Source organism: Prionailurus bengalensis, chromosome C2 (assembly GCF_016509475.1).
Source record: "Prionailurus bengalensis isolate Pbe53 chromosome C2, Fcat_Pben_1.1_paternal_pri, whole genome shotgun sequence".
Lineage (NCBI taxonomy): Eukaryota > Metazoa > Chordata > Mammalia > Carnivora > Felidae > Prionailurus > Prionailurus bengalensis.
Genome location: NC_057350.1, coordinates 133,028,206 through 133,044,602, shown reverse-complemented (window position 1 = coordinate 133,044,602; position 16,397 = coordinate 133,028,206). Strand labels below are relative to the sequence as shown.

General features: G+C 40.3%; 1 protein-coding gene across 1 annotated transcript in view; it reads left to right on the top strand.

Moving 5' to 3' along the window:
* COL6A6 (collagen type VI alpha 6 chain) overlaps positions 1-16,397 on the top strand; it is a 171,547-nt gene that overhangs the window by 69,379 nt on the left and 85,771 nt on the right. Inside the window, exons 9-18 of the mRNA XM_043595423.1 lie at positions 681-1,024; positions 1,108-1,186; positions 5,130-5,284; positions 7,322-7,414; positions 8,806-8,859; positions 10,571-10,642; positions 10,729-10,755; positions 11,306-11,350; positions 11,435-11,488; positions 12,534-12,596. Of these exons, the coding sequence (XP_043451358.1) occupies positions 681-1,024; positions 1,108-1,186; positions 5,130-5,284; positions 7,322-7,414; positions 8,806-8,859; positions 10,571-10,642; positions 10,729-10,755; positions 11,306-11,350; positions 11,435-11,488; positions 12,534-12,596 (986 nt within the window). The remainder of the gene's footprint in view (positions 1-680; positions 1,025-1,107; positions 1,187-5,129; positions 5,285-7,321; positions 7,415-8,805; positions 8,860-10,570; positions 10,643-10,728; positions 10,756-11,305; positions 11,351-11,434; positions 11,489-12,533; positions 12,597-16,397) is intronic.

Below are 16,397 nucleotides of genomic sequence, written 5' to 3'. Positions count from 1 at the left end.
AGCTCAGGTCATGATCTCACGGTTTTTGAGTTCGAGCCCTGTGTCGGGCTCTGTGCTGACAGCTCGGACCCTGGAGCCTGCTTCAGATTCTGTGTCTCCCTCTCGCTCTGCTCCTCCCCTGCTGGTTCTCTGTCTCTGTCTCTCTGTCAAAAATAAATAAACATTAAAAAAAATTTTTTTAAAGAAGACAAAACGAAGAATCAAAAATTGTTTTTAGAGAAATCATCATAGTCCTCACTTTAGACAAATCATGATTTATTTTTTCTAAATGACTTCAAATTTTTGTATTTCCCTTCTAGTTAAAATTTGTTGAACGACCTTAATTAGTAAGTAGTATGATATGGATTTCCTATTGTAGACTATTACCATTTCCACTATAATTTTAGACATTTAGATGATTTTGCATCGCTTTTTCAGTGGCCACAAATGAAGTCTTTCAGAACTTTGTTACAAAATCCTCTAGATTTTATACCAGTTAAAAAAAAATATTCTATCCTTGTATAGGTTGTCCATGAGTGATTCTAAGCCTCTTCCTGTATTCACTCATGCTCTTCCTTGTTTTCCAACTTTATAACTGGAATAGAAATAAGAATTTCAAGTACCTTGATTCAGACACGGCATCCAAGCCAAACAAAGGTATTTGTGGATCTAATAAGATATACTTTTCCCTTGGACCCTAGATTGTTTTGTGGATGTTGTGGTCGGATTTGACATCTCAACTCATGAGAATGGGCAGACTTTGCTCGAAGGTCAGCCTTGGATACAAACCTACCTTCAAGACCTCTTACGTGCCATCAGCTCCCTCAATGGGGTAAGCTGTGAGGTGGGCACAGAGACTCAGGTTAGTGTGGCTTTTCAAGTGACCAATGCCATGGAAAAATATTCCCCCAAGTTTGAGATCTATAGTGAAAACATACTGAACAGCTTGAAGGATATAACAGTTAAAGGACCATCTCTTCTCAACACAAACCTCTTGAATTCTCTGTGGGATGCATTTCAGAATAAATCAGCTGCTCGAGGAAAGGTAACCTGATTTTATTTTATTTGTCAATCTGTGATTTCAATGACATCCTTTTTACTCATTTTTCTTTTTGAATACTTTCCTAGGTGGTTCTCTTATTTTCAGATGGATTGGATGATGACATTGAAAAGCTGGAACAAAAATCTGATGAACTGAGAAAAGAAGGTATTGAGCATAGGGAGAGGTGGGAAAGGAGTGTTTAATGATTTAATAACCTCAGAACTTAATTCTGGCTCTTACGTTCTCAAGCACTCAAATAACCCTAAATTTGCCAACCAATACGCATTTGGGAGAACAAATGAGCTTTCAAAACATTTTGGCGTCTACTTTTTCCTTCATACTCTACGTGTGTGAAACAGCACTGAATACAAAGTCATACCCTTTCTCTTGTATCGCTGTGTTTCTTCTTCCTGAGCTTTCCTGGAGAGTGTTCCTGTCTCCCTTGGTGTCTGCAGAAGTGAACAGTGTATTTCTTCTTGACCAAGGAATAGGAGAGTTGGATTATTTTCTTCTGACACTGTTAAAGTTTTCAGAATTGCGTGCATTGTTGGACAAGTCTACTCGTGTTTTGGAGCTTCCTAATTAGTTCCTTCCTTCAGACCACAGAGGGACCAACCATGGTGCTTATGAGTTTTTTAAGCACTGGCGCTGGGCTTTTCATTTTGGGAACCTGTGCCCAGACTGACTTATTGTCAGTTTTACTAAAGTATGGATCAGTGGAAGAAAAATGCATCCACATGTTTTGGTTTGACTAAGAATAGAAATACTTGTCTGTAAGTGCATGCTATTGGTGCCCCACCCAGACCCCCTTTCCAAGCAGATTCCTCCATCTTCAAGCTGCTGTGATTATTGGATGCTAGAAACTCACAGGCTCTCCTTTGAAGAATTGCTGTTGGCCAGTGGAAGCCACTGGGAGGTTACTCCCTACCCCACCTCTAGGCTGCGTGTAGAGTAAAAAGAGTTGGTCCTTTATCTCAAAATGGCACCAGTTCTGTGGTGTAATTTATGTTCTAGAGTTCTCCATGGGATCAGGGTGAAGCTAGTTTTCAGCTGAAACACTTTCGAGCTCCGCTCCTTCCCCTGCCCTATCTTGCTTTCACCCTGTTCTTCTAAGAGTGCTTCCTCAATAAATTGTATGCATCCAAATCCATATCTCAGGCTCTTCTTCTGGGGAACCTGGCCTAAGACAGCTGCTTAGGCTGCTCCCCAGTTAGCTGCTAGAAGCTGGGTGGATTTTGTCTTTTTCGTTTGGTTCTCTCTCCTCAATCTTAAACAAATTACAAAGTTAACTGAATTTACAGCTGGAAAGTAATTTTTATTTTTGCCCTTTATTTGCTAAAGCTGATTTCTTTTTATTCTTTCAAGTCTTGGACTTTTTTTATGATCTGAGGTGGAGATATTAGTGAAGACTGAGCATAAGTCTCTAGAGTGCTTAGTGTGGGTGGCTAGGGTTTTTTGTTTTTTGTTTTTTGTTTTTTCCAGCATTTCTTTTATGGGGAAAAGATACATCAAGAGTTTTCTCCATGAAGTTTTCCTTGGAAAATCCAGATTTCTAAGACCAACCTTCTTTCTCCCAACTCCCAAAGAAAAACTAATAAATGAGCTTCAACTCCAGAAGCTGGATTTTTAATACCCCCCAAATTCAGAATCTTTGAATGGGACTGATAAAGGGATGGTGGCCATAATGCTTTTTTAAAAGTGTTAAATGGCTCTCAATATGGGTAAGGAGTACCTCTAGTTCTGGCTTCCTATATTTAAACATACATGATTTCAGTTGATGTTTGGCCCCATGATCTATTAACCTAGGAAAGCTTCCCTAATTTGAGGCCAGGTATCTGTCTATCTATCTATCAATCTATCTCTCTCTCTAAACCGTGCAATTATCGTGATACAAAAAGAGACCAAGAGAAAAGAATCCTCAGTGGTGGCTGTGGCTTTATAACTAATCCATATGAACTGGAGTTTGAATTTAATTTTTTAAATCTAGTGCTCTAGAGTCTTTCCAGGGATTCTTTTATTCTTTCAGGTTTTATAATCTTTTCTTCCTGAAATTATTTTTATAAATTGTATTCAAGATCATCTGACTTCTTTCTACAAATTTTTTTTTAACGTTTGTTCATTTTTGAGAGCCAGGGACAGAGCGTGAGTTAGGGAGGGGCAGAGAGAGAGACACACAGAGTCCGAAGCAGGCTCCAGGCTCTGAGCTGTCAGCACAGGGCCCGATACGGGGTTTGAACTCATGAACCATGAGATCAGGACCTGAGCCGAAGTTGGACGCTTAACCGACTGAGCCACCCAGGTGCCCCAAGATCATCTGACTTCTTATTAGATGAGTCTGAAAGGAGCAGAATCGTAGTCCTCCATCCTGAGACAAACAGTTACAAATAATAGTTATTGCATATTTCCTGCAAAACAACAATCCCATGGTTCTCATGACTCTTAAATTTTTATATTTCCTGGAACTTATAAGAAAAATTCCCCCCTTATAAATAGATCCATTAGCATGCCTTCTCTTGATCATTAAACTCTGTTGATGAACTCAGCATTCTTCTGTTTCCCAGCCGGCTTCACCATCCCTTTTCTCCTTGTCATTCTCATTCCTGGGAGAGTGGCTAATGCCTTGTTGGTTTGAGACAAGCCAGAGATGTCAACGCTACAACCAGGGAAGTCCAGGCAAATCAGGACACGTCCGTCACCCTATTCTTTGGTGTTTCTTTCTTCCTTCCATTTTAGCCAGCCACTCTGCTTTCCTCTCCTATAACTTGAACCTCCCCAGTATGTCCCTGAAACTTTGTTCTCTTCATTCTTCTCTTCTTCTCATTCAAAATAATTCAGAATCATATTACACTTAGAAGGCATTCTGAACTTCCAGGTCCATGAACATTTCCTTTTTCTAGTTCATTGGTTTCCAAGTCCTATCTAAAGAATTCTTCACCCATCCATAATGAAATGAGAAAACTTAGTCCAATGGAATCAGGTTTTCATAAAGCTAAGTTTATTCCATTTTAGGATTGCTCTTTACTCTGATGATGTTGTTAGTATGTTTTTGTTACTAAGATATCCTTTGATAGTAGGCTTTGGAATCAGGCTTTCCAGGTAGAAACCTAAAAATACCACTTGAGCCAGTCATTTAACTTCTCCAAGCTTCAGTTCACTTGTCTGTAAAATACAGCTATAATCCTACATACCCATACAGTTGTATTTGTATCTTACAAATAAGATAATGCATGGAAAGCACTTAACCAACCCCCAGCCACATAGTAACTATTAATAAATGAGAGCACAGTAGTTACTATGGTTACCTCCACCATAATGATGGCCAGCGTTATTACCATTATCATTTCAAGGTTATATCAATCAATATTTATCATTTCATGTTTGTATTAATTAATACTGTGCTAAGTAAGTCAACCCACTGTCAGTCCCTGAATGTTTTCTTTGAAATATTCTGGTCTATAAAATTCCAAAGCTTATGAGCTACAGCTCTGGATGATTATATGTCATTTGTTTCTAATTGCCTGACAAGAGGTCTCTTACTGTCGAACAGTCTCTTATTATAATTCCAACTGGATTATTGATTCCTTATGAGGGCTTTATAGCTGTGCTTCTCAAACTTCAATGTGCATACAAATCATGTGGTGGTTTTATTAAAATACAGATTCGGATTCTATAGGTCTGGGATGGGGCTTGAAATTATGTATTTCTGATAAGTTCCCAGGTGATGTAAGTCCTGCTGTCGAAGGATCCCCCTTTGAATGGCAAAAATTTAGAACACTTGCTTTTTTGATAGATTCATTCCTGTATATCTTAGTATGCTCTCTGGGCCCTTTTTACATCACTATATCTCACTTCAAATCATGAGGGAAATGGAAGTTCTACTGTAATATCCCTTGTCTCCAGTTTAACTAGTTTTAAGAAAATGTAATTCCTTGTGTTCTCTGATGATAATCTTGTCACTTGTCAGTTTTACATTGTGTGGTTGGGGGAAGTTGACAACAAAATGAGTGTTCCTTTTGCAACTGTTTTCCTAAAATAACAATTTAGGTACATATGCAAACAGATTAAAATAACCAAACCCACCTCACCCAGAGTAAACTGTGTTGGATAGGCCTGAATGCCCTCATAACTGTTGCTCTGGATGGAGCCAGCGACTCAAGTGACCTGGCTGATCTTCTCTACATTGAATTCGGAAAAGGGTTTGAGTATAGGACCCAGCTCACTATTGGAATGAGGGACCTTGGGAGCCGACTGTCAAAGCAACTGGTATGTTACTTAGAAAAGGCTGGTGAGTTTAAACTTTCTGTCTTATATATAGATTTAATATTTATGCTTATGAATTTCACTTGGGAATGAAAAAAGCTTTTCTGAATTAGTGAACAACCTAAATAAGAGGGTGTTTTGGAAAAAAAAATTATAGAGATCTGTCAAAGCAAGTTGAATTAATGTGGTAGGCAAAAAAGAAGGAAGAAACTGAATAGCACCTATAGTCCTGCCCGAATTATAGTCACTGAACATAAGTGCCAGAGGGAATCTGGGTGAGAGGATGAATCCGCTGCTCCCTCAGCCAGCCAGTGTTCACAGCCCTTGTGGATCCTAAGTGTTCCAGCTTACCAAAGTGAGTATAATTCTAGTGTTTAAGATGTGTGTTTTCCCTGCAATGTGGCCTGTAAAGGAGAGTCAATTGCACTTGGAGTTCAACCAAAGAAAGAGCAACCTGCTTCGATGTTGGAGGAAGAACGAGTGATGGGATGATAGACCTCCTATGTTGTCCTGTGTGTGTGATCAAAAGCTTTTTCAGTGTCTTCACTGAGATGTTTGCCTTGTGAACTCTTTTTAGAACCTAGTGCCGATGGGAGATGCATTCCAGTCATGCCCCTTTCAGAAATGTACATGAACTCAATAGAAGGAAGGGTTACTGAGTTACATGAGTTACATGGCACTACTCTTAATGACGGGCTAATAATTTGTGATTCACTGATGATTTATAAAATCTATAGTCACATCAACACCCTTTCCAATAACATGCTAGCTCCTGCTGTCTCTCACCTATAGAATTTGCATACAAATAGATGTTTAAACACAATTTGTTCAGTGCAGAAATTATGTAAAAATAATCACTTCAGGAATATAGAGGGGCACCTGGGTGGCTCAGGTTGGTTGAGCATCTGACTCCTGATTTCAACTCAAGTCATGATCCCAGGGTCATGGGATTGGCCCCACCTTGGATTCCACAACTAAGTGTGGAGCCTGCTTGGGATTCTTTCTCTGTCTCCCTCTGCCCCCTCCCCAGCTGGTGCTCTGTACTGACAGTGTGCACCCCAACACGGGGCTTGGTCCCGCGACCATGAGATAATGACCTGAGCCAAAATCAAGAGCCGGCACTTAATCAGATGAGCCACGCAGGCCCCTGTGGAGAAATTTTTTCTAATGGCTGAAAAGGAACATTATATAATAATACAGAAGCACAATTGCTAAATGGTTATAACAAAACATTTTCATTGTTCATCACACTAGAATTTTGATGGGAAACTTCTCAACACAAAGATTGATTCTACCCTACTAAGGCCAAGCATGGTGTTTATTGAGAACTGAATTTTCCTAAAAATTTAATCTTATGGGTTAATTATAAAAATGCAGTGGAATCTGTCAGTTTTTCAAAGGACAACAATGTTCAGGATAAAATTCACTGACATTTTTCAATCTATAATACGGTTTTTCAGCCTGGGTATAAAGAGGAATCTTCTCCCCGTGCCCCCACCCTCAGCAAGTGTTTTGGAAACACTTGAGTTTGTAATTGGTGTGTTAGAAATCCTGTTACAATTTTTTCTGGAAGTGTTTACCACTGGACTCCATTGCAAGCCATATGACATTGGACACTATCTAAATCCTCAAGCATACAAAGATTTCACAAAAGGGGAAAAGGAGCAAACAGCATTCATCATATCGAACAAAATATTGGGGGCAACATTATATGAGGTAATCAACAACATCATGGTCAATGCTGGGATGGGGTGGAAACAGGAAATGAGTATGCACGGAGTTGGCCGTGGCTAAACTAAGCATTTCGAGAGCACGAAAGGATTTGATTTGATTCTGAAGTCCTCATGTGGTGGAGAATGCAGACCACAGAAGGAAGGATAGCAGCTAAAGAATGTCGCAGGCACTCTGTGGAGCACGGTCACTTTAATGGCAAACGGGCTTCTGAAATGGTGGTAAAGGTCTGAATGACGTGGCTAAGCTTGTATGTGTGATTGGGAAGCAGTGCCATCAAATGTAATGTACTTCCCACCCTCCGCCAAGGTCAATGTTGCTGAGAGGACATGCTGCTGTTTATTCTGCAAGTGCATTGGAGGGGATGGCACAATGGGAGATCCTGGACCACCGGGCAAAAAGGTGATTTTAAGATTTATGGTGCACTATATGTGAATGTCATATGTCTGAAAGACATGAGTTTAGGTAGAAATAAAGGATGGTTTTTAACTTCAAGATAGAGCCTGTGAGGTAACCACTTAGGATATTCCTCATCTTCTATGTCAAATTAGATAGTCATGGCTTTCCTTTGGAGTCTTCTAAAGAACCTTCTATACAAGTGTCGGGAGCAATGGCTGCCAAGATCCTTGCTTATCCAGTGTTCAGCAGCAATGACAACGACACAGAGAAATCAACTGTGATCTCTGTGTTGAAGAATGAAAACCTCCTGAAAATAAGCGTTATTTCAATTTCCATTTTTAATGACTACAGAGTGATAGAAGTGAAGTAGGGAGTATTTGGGATAGTCTGCTGAAAACCAAATGAGGTCAGATCACCCTAGCCTAGCAAAAGATGTGGCGATGTTTCAGTCAGCTTTAACCAGACCAGAAATGTCACAGATGTATGCACAAACATGCCAATTATAAAACCGTAACCAACAATAGATTCGTGTATTGCCTAACCAAAAAATATGTATGTACTCTTCTAAAAAAAACATGATTGGGGATTTAGGAAATGGGAAAACATGTACAAACATAATATGGATGTGTTTAATAATTTCAATACTGCTTCTTTACATGTGTGTTTGATTTGTGAACAATTTATAGATGGCACTATAACTCCCAAATCAACATGTTTGTGTCTCTGTATAAAGTGTTCAGACTATTTCCTGAATGCTTCAACTTCATGTAAGGAGAATGGCAGATTTTTTTAAGCAGGGCTCAGAAAGAATGAAAAGAAATGTGTGTGGCCTATTTTTCTATGTGTAGCATAAACCCTGAAAGATTTTTTTAATGAAAAGAGGATAATTCTAGTCTGTCAAGGGCAAATATAGCTCTGTGCACTTGAATGTTTGTCTGAGAAAAAAATTCCAGCACTATATATAACCCCAGAGAGAGTTATGGACAATGTTATGATCCACACGTGCACATACACTTGAGTTGTCTGGATGCTTGTTTCAAAACTACATTCTTAAAACATTTTTAAATTTGAGAGCGCACGTACAAGCTGGGAAGGGACAGAGAGAGGGGGGGAGAGAGGATCCCAAGCAGGTTCTCTGCTCACAAACCATGAGATCATGACCTGAGCCAAAATCAAGAGTTTGTCACTTAACTGGCTGAGCCACCGAGGCACCCCAAAACTGTATTTATTTCTATGTGTGTAAATACAGCCTAAGTTGTGGAGGAAGAACTATTTTTTTTCCCAAACCCCTACAGCTCTTCGTAAAGTGAAACTAAAGTTAAAGATTTTTGCTTGATTACCTCTGGTTTTTGGTCTGTGGAGTGCTAATGCGTTCTTCCTTTCCTTATTTCCAGGGATCCCCAGGTTTTAAAGGCAGTGAGGGCTACCTGGGAGAGGAAGGCATTGCTGTAAGTCAAGGTTTTCTCACCTGTATTTATTCCTGAGAACATATCTACAATAGGAAATCGTTTGTGTTAACTCAGAGGGAAAAAAAGAAAAGTCAGAGTCTAAGAATTCATGTACAAAATCTGAGGTCTTTCCTAATCCTCATCGGGCTTTGCTTCTGATGGTCAATAATGGTTTATTAACCTACTGTCTCCTCTTTGACTGTTCGCCAATGCTGCACAATGAACTCAGTGCGAAAGTTCTTTTCTTCACCAGGGGACTCAAATCACTGCCATTTCCCTCTTCCTGATCCATTTTGCACAGGTAAACCAACTCCCCACATTGTTTATCAAGGACCTCCACTCTTTTTTGCATCCATCCATCTAACCATCCCTTTCTTCCTTCCTTCCATCCATGCATTCATTTAACAATGATCTGTTGAGCATCTTACCATTTGTCACATTTTTTATCAAAGACCTCACTCATGAATGAACTTATCCATTCATTTATTCATTTAACAAATATATACAAAGGAATTCTACCATGCTTCAGGCACAGTGCTAGACCCTAGAAATAAATAAAGAAAAGAAAAAATGATTCCTATCTCCGGTAACTTCAGACTAGTGGAGAGGCAAATGAGACCATTGTGTTTCCAGTTGTTATACACAAGGACTATACTAAAGGTATAATGAGGTGCATTGTGACAAAGCATGGCAGAACAAATCCATAACAGCCTTGGTAACCGTTGAATCTTGGGAGAGGAAGCCGCAAGCTAGAGGTAATGCTTAGGCAGACATCTGAAGGACAAATAGATACTTCTTCAGGCAAAGCATGTGGGGAAGAACATGTTATTAGAGAGACAACAGTGTGTTCAAGGGCATGTAACTGAGTCAGAATCGAATCTGTGTAGAATGGCACATGGCCAGCATGGCTGGAATCCAGGACACGGTGAGAGGAGGTTAGGTGGCAAGCAAGACCCATATTTTTGGGAGTCTTGAATATCCTGCAGAAGATTTGAATGGTATCTTTTAGTTGATGAGCAGTCATTGAAGTAAAAATGGAGGGGGCGTGGCTTTAGAAAGCACACTCAGACAATGTTATAGATGCTAGTAAGGCAGGGGTTACAGGTAGAAGTCTTGTAGTAGTAGGTGCAAGACAGAGGAGTCCTAATCTTAGTTGGGGGGCAGTATAAGTGGATATGTTAAGCATGTTGAATGTATGGAATTTGGTGAACTGGGGAGAGAGAAGCAGGGGACGACCTCTCATTTCCACTCAGAATACCTCACAGACGAGTGGGATTACCAAGACAAGCATTGCAGGAATCATATTTGGTGAAAGAAAGAAAAAGATAGATTTTGGACTAGAAATCATGCTTAGATCTTGCTTAGATCATACCCAGCGCATCTTCCTCTGATACCTCACTGATTCTTCATTATCTGTTCCTGGAATATCTCCTGAAATTTTGAGAATACATTTTAGCTGCCAGTTGTTTGTAAGTCTGTTTTATTTAGATACCACCCCACCCAAGGCAGTATCCAGGTGGGATCCAAAGTAAAGGGCTGTCGTCAGAGTAGTTCTGATTGTCTTACATGCTCAGCTTTAATAAGCATGAATTCTGGACTGTAAACCATGAGCAGTTACACATTTTTTTCCAACACAAAACTTGTAAAAATTTCTAAGACAGAATCCAGATTACAATAGGAAAAGCTTATCTAGGTATGTGGTCTTTCTCAGGGAGAAAGAGGAGCCAGTGGACCAGTCGGGGAGCAAGGTACTAAGGGATGCTATGGCGCCAAAGGTCCGAAGGTAAGGGTTGCATGAGACATTGTGAAGTCTTCCTAACATGAATTCCATTCTCCTACACTAACCACTACTGCCCTTTCTATTTTCAGGGAAACAGGGGACTAAATGGACAGGAGGTATGGTACCAAACATATCCATTTATCTGCCCACCTGGTATCTAGAAATATTTTTATTTTCGAGACTACTGACCAGTAGATTATACAAATGAAATTTCCTTTGATCTTCCTTTTTTATTGCCAGCCATTTGATTTGGTCTATTCCCGTCTTTTATTGCAGGCAATGCGTATTATTTGTTCACAGTTTGTTTCTTTTTTTTAATTTTTTTTAAAGTTTATTTATTGATTTTGAGAGAGAGAGCCAGCTCACATGCCAGTGGGAGAGGGGTAGAGAGAAAGGGAGAGAGGGAATTCCATGCAGACCCCACGCTCAGTGTGGAGCCCCACCCTGGGGCTCGAGCCAACGAATGTGAGATTATGACCTGAGCCGTTATCAAGAGTTGGATGCTCAGTCTACTGAGCCACCCAGGTGCCCCTGGTCACAGTTTCTATTACTCGGTAATCTTTGTTATTGCTCAGGACCAGGCTGTATATGAAAGACAAAACCAGACTTTCAGATTTGTTTCCACATAAATGTAACATACTCTTCTGATCACATCTGTGTTTTCAGGGAGAAGTCGGAGAAAGTGGAATTGGTGGATTAAATGGAGAACAGGTAGAGCTTTCTCCGTGTCCCATAAAGACCCTTCTGAGCTATTTCTCATTAAGACAGAAATCTGAGTTTATCCTTCTGTTTTAGGGTGAAAGTGGTCTTCCTGGAGAAAAAGGAGAAAAGGGTGATGAAGGATCCCAGGTAAGGATTCAATAAAGAGAACAGCAAACTGTCCTGGCAATTAAAGGTGTGACTAACAGAGTAGAACCGCTACCCTAAGTGTATCAGGCAGCTAGTGCCACAAAATTGCTTTGTGACAATCACCAAACCTCAGTTGCATGCAACAGTAAATTATTTCCTATGTGTCTGAGGTTCACAGCCTAGATCACTGGTCTAGGCTGAGCATGGCTGCCCTTGGTTTGTGTGTCTATGGGCTGGCTGGGGGCTTTGTTCCTCATGTCTCTGATCCTCCCCCTGGGGCCAGAGAGCGCTGCCTGGCTCTGTTGACCTTAACCTTTCTGTGGCCATGGCAGGTGCACAAGGGAACAAGGAGAAACACACAAGTTCTCTTGAGGCCTAGACTTGGAACTCAGATGAAGTCATGGCCAAACTCAGGGGTGGGGACTCTTGCCCTGCCACTGTTGGAAAGCATTGCAGAGTTCCATGGCAAAGAGCATAGATACAGAGAGGAGTGATGAATTGGGACCATGATGAAAAACAGCTACCACACCAAGAATGGTAACAGGGTGTTGACAAGAATCTGTGGTGTGGAGTAGCACATTGAAAATGTGTGCCACTCATTCCCATCTAGAACAGACACCAACAGCTGCCATACTTCCATCATCTTCTTTATCTGTCTTCAGGGTGTGAACAGTTGAGTCGGAACCCCAGTTTCTAGTTGATACAACCACCTTGGGGGAAATGGATAATCTCTCTGAATCTCAGCTGTTTCATTACAAGAAAGATATAAACAATACCTAGTTTATAAAGTAGCTGTAAAAACTAAACAAGACAACAAATGTGTCTGGGACACAGACTTCATTACTGTGGTAAATAATTGAGGTCACTCTTAAATTATTTATATGATGCCTGAAACTATTTTGGGTTGTCCCTCTGTCCGGTTTAGAAAAAGCTTTAGGAGAAAGGTATTTAGTTACTCAACTCAGGGAGAGGGGAAGCTCTTTGTTCTTACTAGTGTTATTAAAAAGTCTCATCTTATCCTTCTTCTGATTTGTATTATCTTTAGGGAAGCCCGGGACAGCGAGGGGTTTCTGGTGACCGAGGCGCAAAGGGCCAGCGAGGAGACCCTGTAAGTGTTGGGGTTGAGTGGGCTGTGAGCTAAACAGAGCTTAGTTCCCATCAGCTTCTGATAAGGAGAGAGACCCACTTTAAGATACAACAATCTTGGGGCACCTGGGTGGCGCAGTCGGTTAAGCGTCCGACTTCAGCCAGGTCACGATCTCGCGGTCCGTGAGTTCGAGCCCCACATCAGGCTCTGGGCTGATGGCTCGGAGCCTGGAGCCTGTTTCTGATTCTGTGTCTCTCTCTCTCTCTGCCCCTCCCCCGTTCATGCTCTGTCTCTCTCTGTCCCAAAAATAAATAAAAAACGTTGAAAAAAAAAATTAAGATACAACAATCTTGAGTTTAAATCATCATAGGTACAACTGTGGTAGAACTGTAAAAGCAGTTCCTTGTGCTATCTGTGGGATGAACGTGGACAGTGAGAAGACCCTGCCCATCATTTGTGCATGTATTTTTTTTTTTGAGACTACGTATTCAGAATTGTTGTGCTTCAGAGCCATCAGGGAACTTCAATACCCTCCATTATTTTCTTCTGAATACCTCAAGATAGGGTCAGAATGGAAGTAACAAAGCCATCTCTCCTCTTCCGTTCTTTAGCAGTCTCTCTCAATTGAGAGTATGAGCTTAATTTTCTTGACTCCAAGCCAGCTAAGACTGTATTCAGCAAAACCTATGACCCAAAGGTACCTGCTCTCCCGGATACAACCTGGCTGAATAGGCACAACCCACACCAATGTGGGGGATACGCCAACTCCAGGGGAACGTCAGTACTATAGGATTTTCATCGCCCCACCCACACATAAATAAGTCTCCAAAGCCTTAATGAATTAGGATTTAGGTTTGTTTTTAAATGTTTATTAAGCCTTTTTATTGAGATATAATTGACATGGAACACTGTGTAAATTTAAGATATCATAAGGTATTGATTTGATACATTTATGTATTGCAATATGATTACCACCATGGGGTTGGCTAATTCCTGTATCATGTCAAATAATTATCATTTCTAACTTTGTGATGAGAACATTTAAGATCTAGTCTTTTAGCAACTTTGAAGCATATGATACAGTATTGTTGTCCATCATCACTATGTGGGGCATTGGATCTCTAGAACTTAGTTTTGAGCTATAACATCAGAAAAGTATACAGATTATAAATGCGCAGCTTGATGAATGTAAATGCATCTGTGCACTCAGCACCCAGCTAAAGAAATAGAACATTGGACAACAGTAGAGCAACCCCAAAGCCCTCTCCCCGCATGTCTACTTCATTCATTACCAGCCCCTCCCAAAGGTAATCAGTGTCCTAAAACATAGTTTTACCTGTCCCTGAACTTTAAGTAAATGGAATTATATAGGATACACTCCTTGTTTCTGTATTCTTCTGCTCAAGTTTATGCTTGTGAGATTTATCCATGCTGTTTCCGGCAACAATAGTTCATTCAGTGTCATTGCTGAATAGTAATCCAGTGTGGGAATATACCATAATTTATTTATCCGTTCTACTGTCGATAGATAATTGAGTTGTTCCCGGTTTTTCCTATTATAAATAGCACTCTTATGAATGTTCTTGTACTTGGCTTTTGATTGGCTTTTATATTCATTTCCACTGGGTCTGTACTTCAGGAGTAGAATGCCTAATGATAACGTATGTACCTATAATAAGCTTCAGCCTTTTAAGCCAGTTTTCAAAAAACTTCATACTAATTTACACTCCCACCAGCAATGTACCATAGTGGGTATAGTACACACGCATCAGAATGGCTAAACTTTTTAAAAACTGACAACACCAAGTGCTGGTAAGGATGTGGGCAATTGGGAATCTCACAGGACTTTGTAAACTGGGGGAGGAGTTATTAAAGACAATGGATCGATCAGAGAAAGAATTCAGTACAATATATCGAGAAATATAAGTGGTATACATTGAAGATAACTATTTAAACAGCAGAGGAATTTACACATGAAGACAATATTGTTGATTAAGTGACGTCTTCTGATAATAGCCTGATAACCTGAGAGTTTTGAAACAGCTTCAGAGTATGTAATCAAAAACAAAAACTATCCATAAATTAAAAAAATAAGAAATACTAGTTCAAATGCAAAGACCTTTCAGTCATCTATATATGATGCCCAAAAATTTACTTGGGATATTGCTATAAAATTGCCATTCACTTTGGTCAGAATCCCCCCTAACTCTTAAATTGTCTGTTTCATTACATAAGACTTTCAAAAGAAACTGAATAATGTAAAAGGTTTTTTTTTTTTTGTTTTTTGTTTTTAATGTTCAGTGACTTAGAGATGGCTGAAAATTCAACCCTCTGGAACTTTTGTGATAGGTTGTTTGCCACTATACTAATTTTAGATAGTTTTTTAATGCATGGTAATTCTTCCTAGCCACTTGGGAATCTCGAATCAAAGACAACACTCTGAGCTTTTTCACATGTGGTTTTTGTGGGTTACTATTTCAGGAAAATTTGGAGAGCAAGATTGGATACGTAGAGTCCACATATGATCAGATTATTCATAGAATACATACAAATGGCCCAAATTCCTTACAATCTGTGCCTATTCAGTCAACTGCTGATCAAATGAAAGCTAGTTTGTCTGTTGGGAATTTCCTGTTTTTGAAAATCTCATGTAATCTCAGGTGATGTTGGGGAGAAAACTCAATTAGATCATTTCAGCTACAGTTTAGTGAGGTTCGTCATTCAAAAGCATATCATTGTTAGAAGTCCACGTTTTATCAGTTTGTGTTAGATGACGCTCTTTGGTCCAGTTGCATAGGAAGAAATTGACAGACTGGACAATTCATATTCGGACTGACCAAACAGGGGAGCTGACGTTTGGACGTTGGTGTGGCTGCCAGGCGAGTGACACGTAGGTCCACGCCTGCTCCGCCCACTCCCTCTTCACGGGGTTTGTAGGTCTGTATGGTGGTTGGGGCGCTGTACTCTTTTAGTGGGAGCGACCCAGTGGAGCCCAGGTTGAGGTGCAGAAGAAGGCACAGCGGTGCACCTGCCCACTGGCATCTTCAGCTGTCTCCTCTCCCCACATTGCTGGGAAGTGAAAATGAAAACGAAAGGGAGGGAGGCGTGGAGGTAGGAGCTGACCCAGTGATGGGAAGTACATAAGCTGGGGCTGAAAGCTTGAGATTTAGAAAATACCCAAATACTAATTTCAGAATTACATTTCTGCATGTATAAGTTCTTGAGTTCTTTGAGAAGGATGGCATTGAAAATCCTGGAGGACGAGGAGGTGTTCACACGGGGAAGTCAGATGAGTAAACAGAGGTTTCAATGGCTGCTAAGAGGTTCAGAGCACACAACAAGCTTTTAAAACGATAAGGGACAGAAAACTAGCCAAAATGATGAAATGGAAGATTTCTCCTCAGAAGAAATTCCAGTAGTGACAGCTAACAAACTGATCAAAAACGATGTAAGCAATATAACCGAACAAGAATTTAGAATAATAGTCATAAAAATAATTGCTGGGCTTGAAAAAAGCATAGAGGACAGCAGAGAATCTATTGCTACAGAGATCAAGGGACTAAAAACTAGCCATGATGAATTTAAAAATGCTATAAATGAGGTGCAAAATAAAATGGAGGCAGCCACAGTGCGGGTTGAAGAGGCAGAGGGGAGATTGGGTGAATTAGAAGATAAAATTTTGGAAAAAGAGGAAGCTGAGAAAAAGAGAAAAAAAAAATCCAGGAGTATGAGGGGAGAAATAGAGAACTAAGTGATGCAATCAAATGGAACAATGTCCGTATCATAGGAATTCCAGAAGAAGAAGAGAGAGAGAGGGGGCTG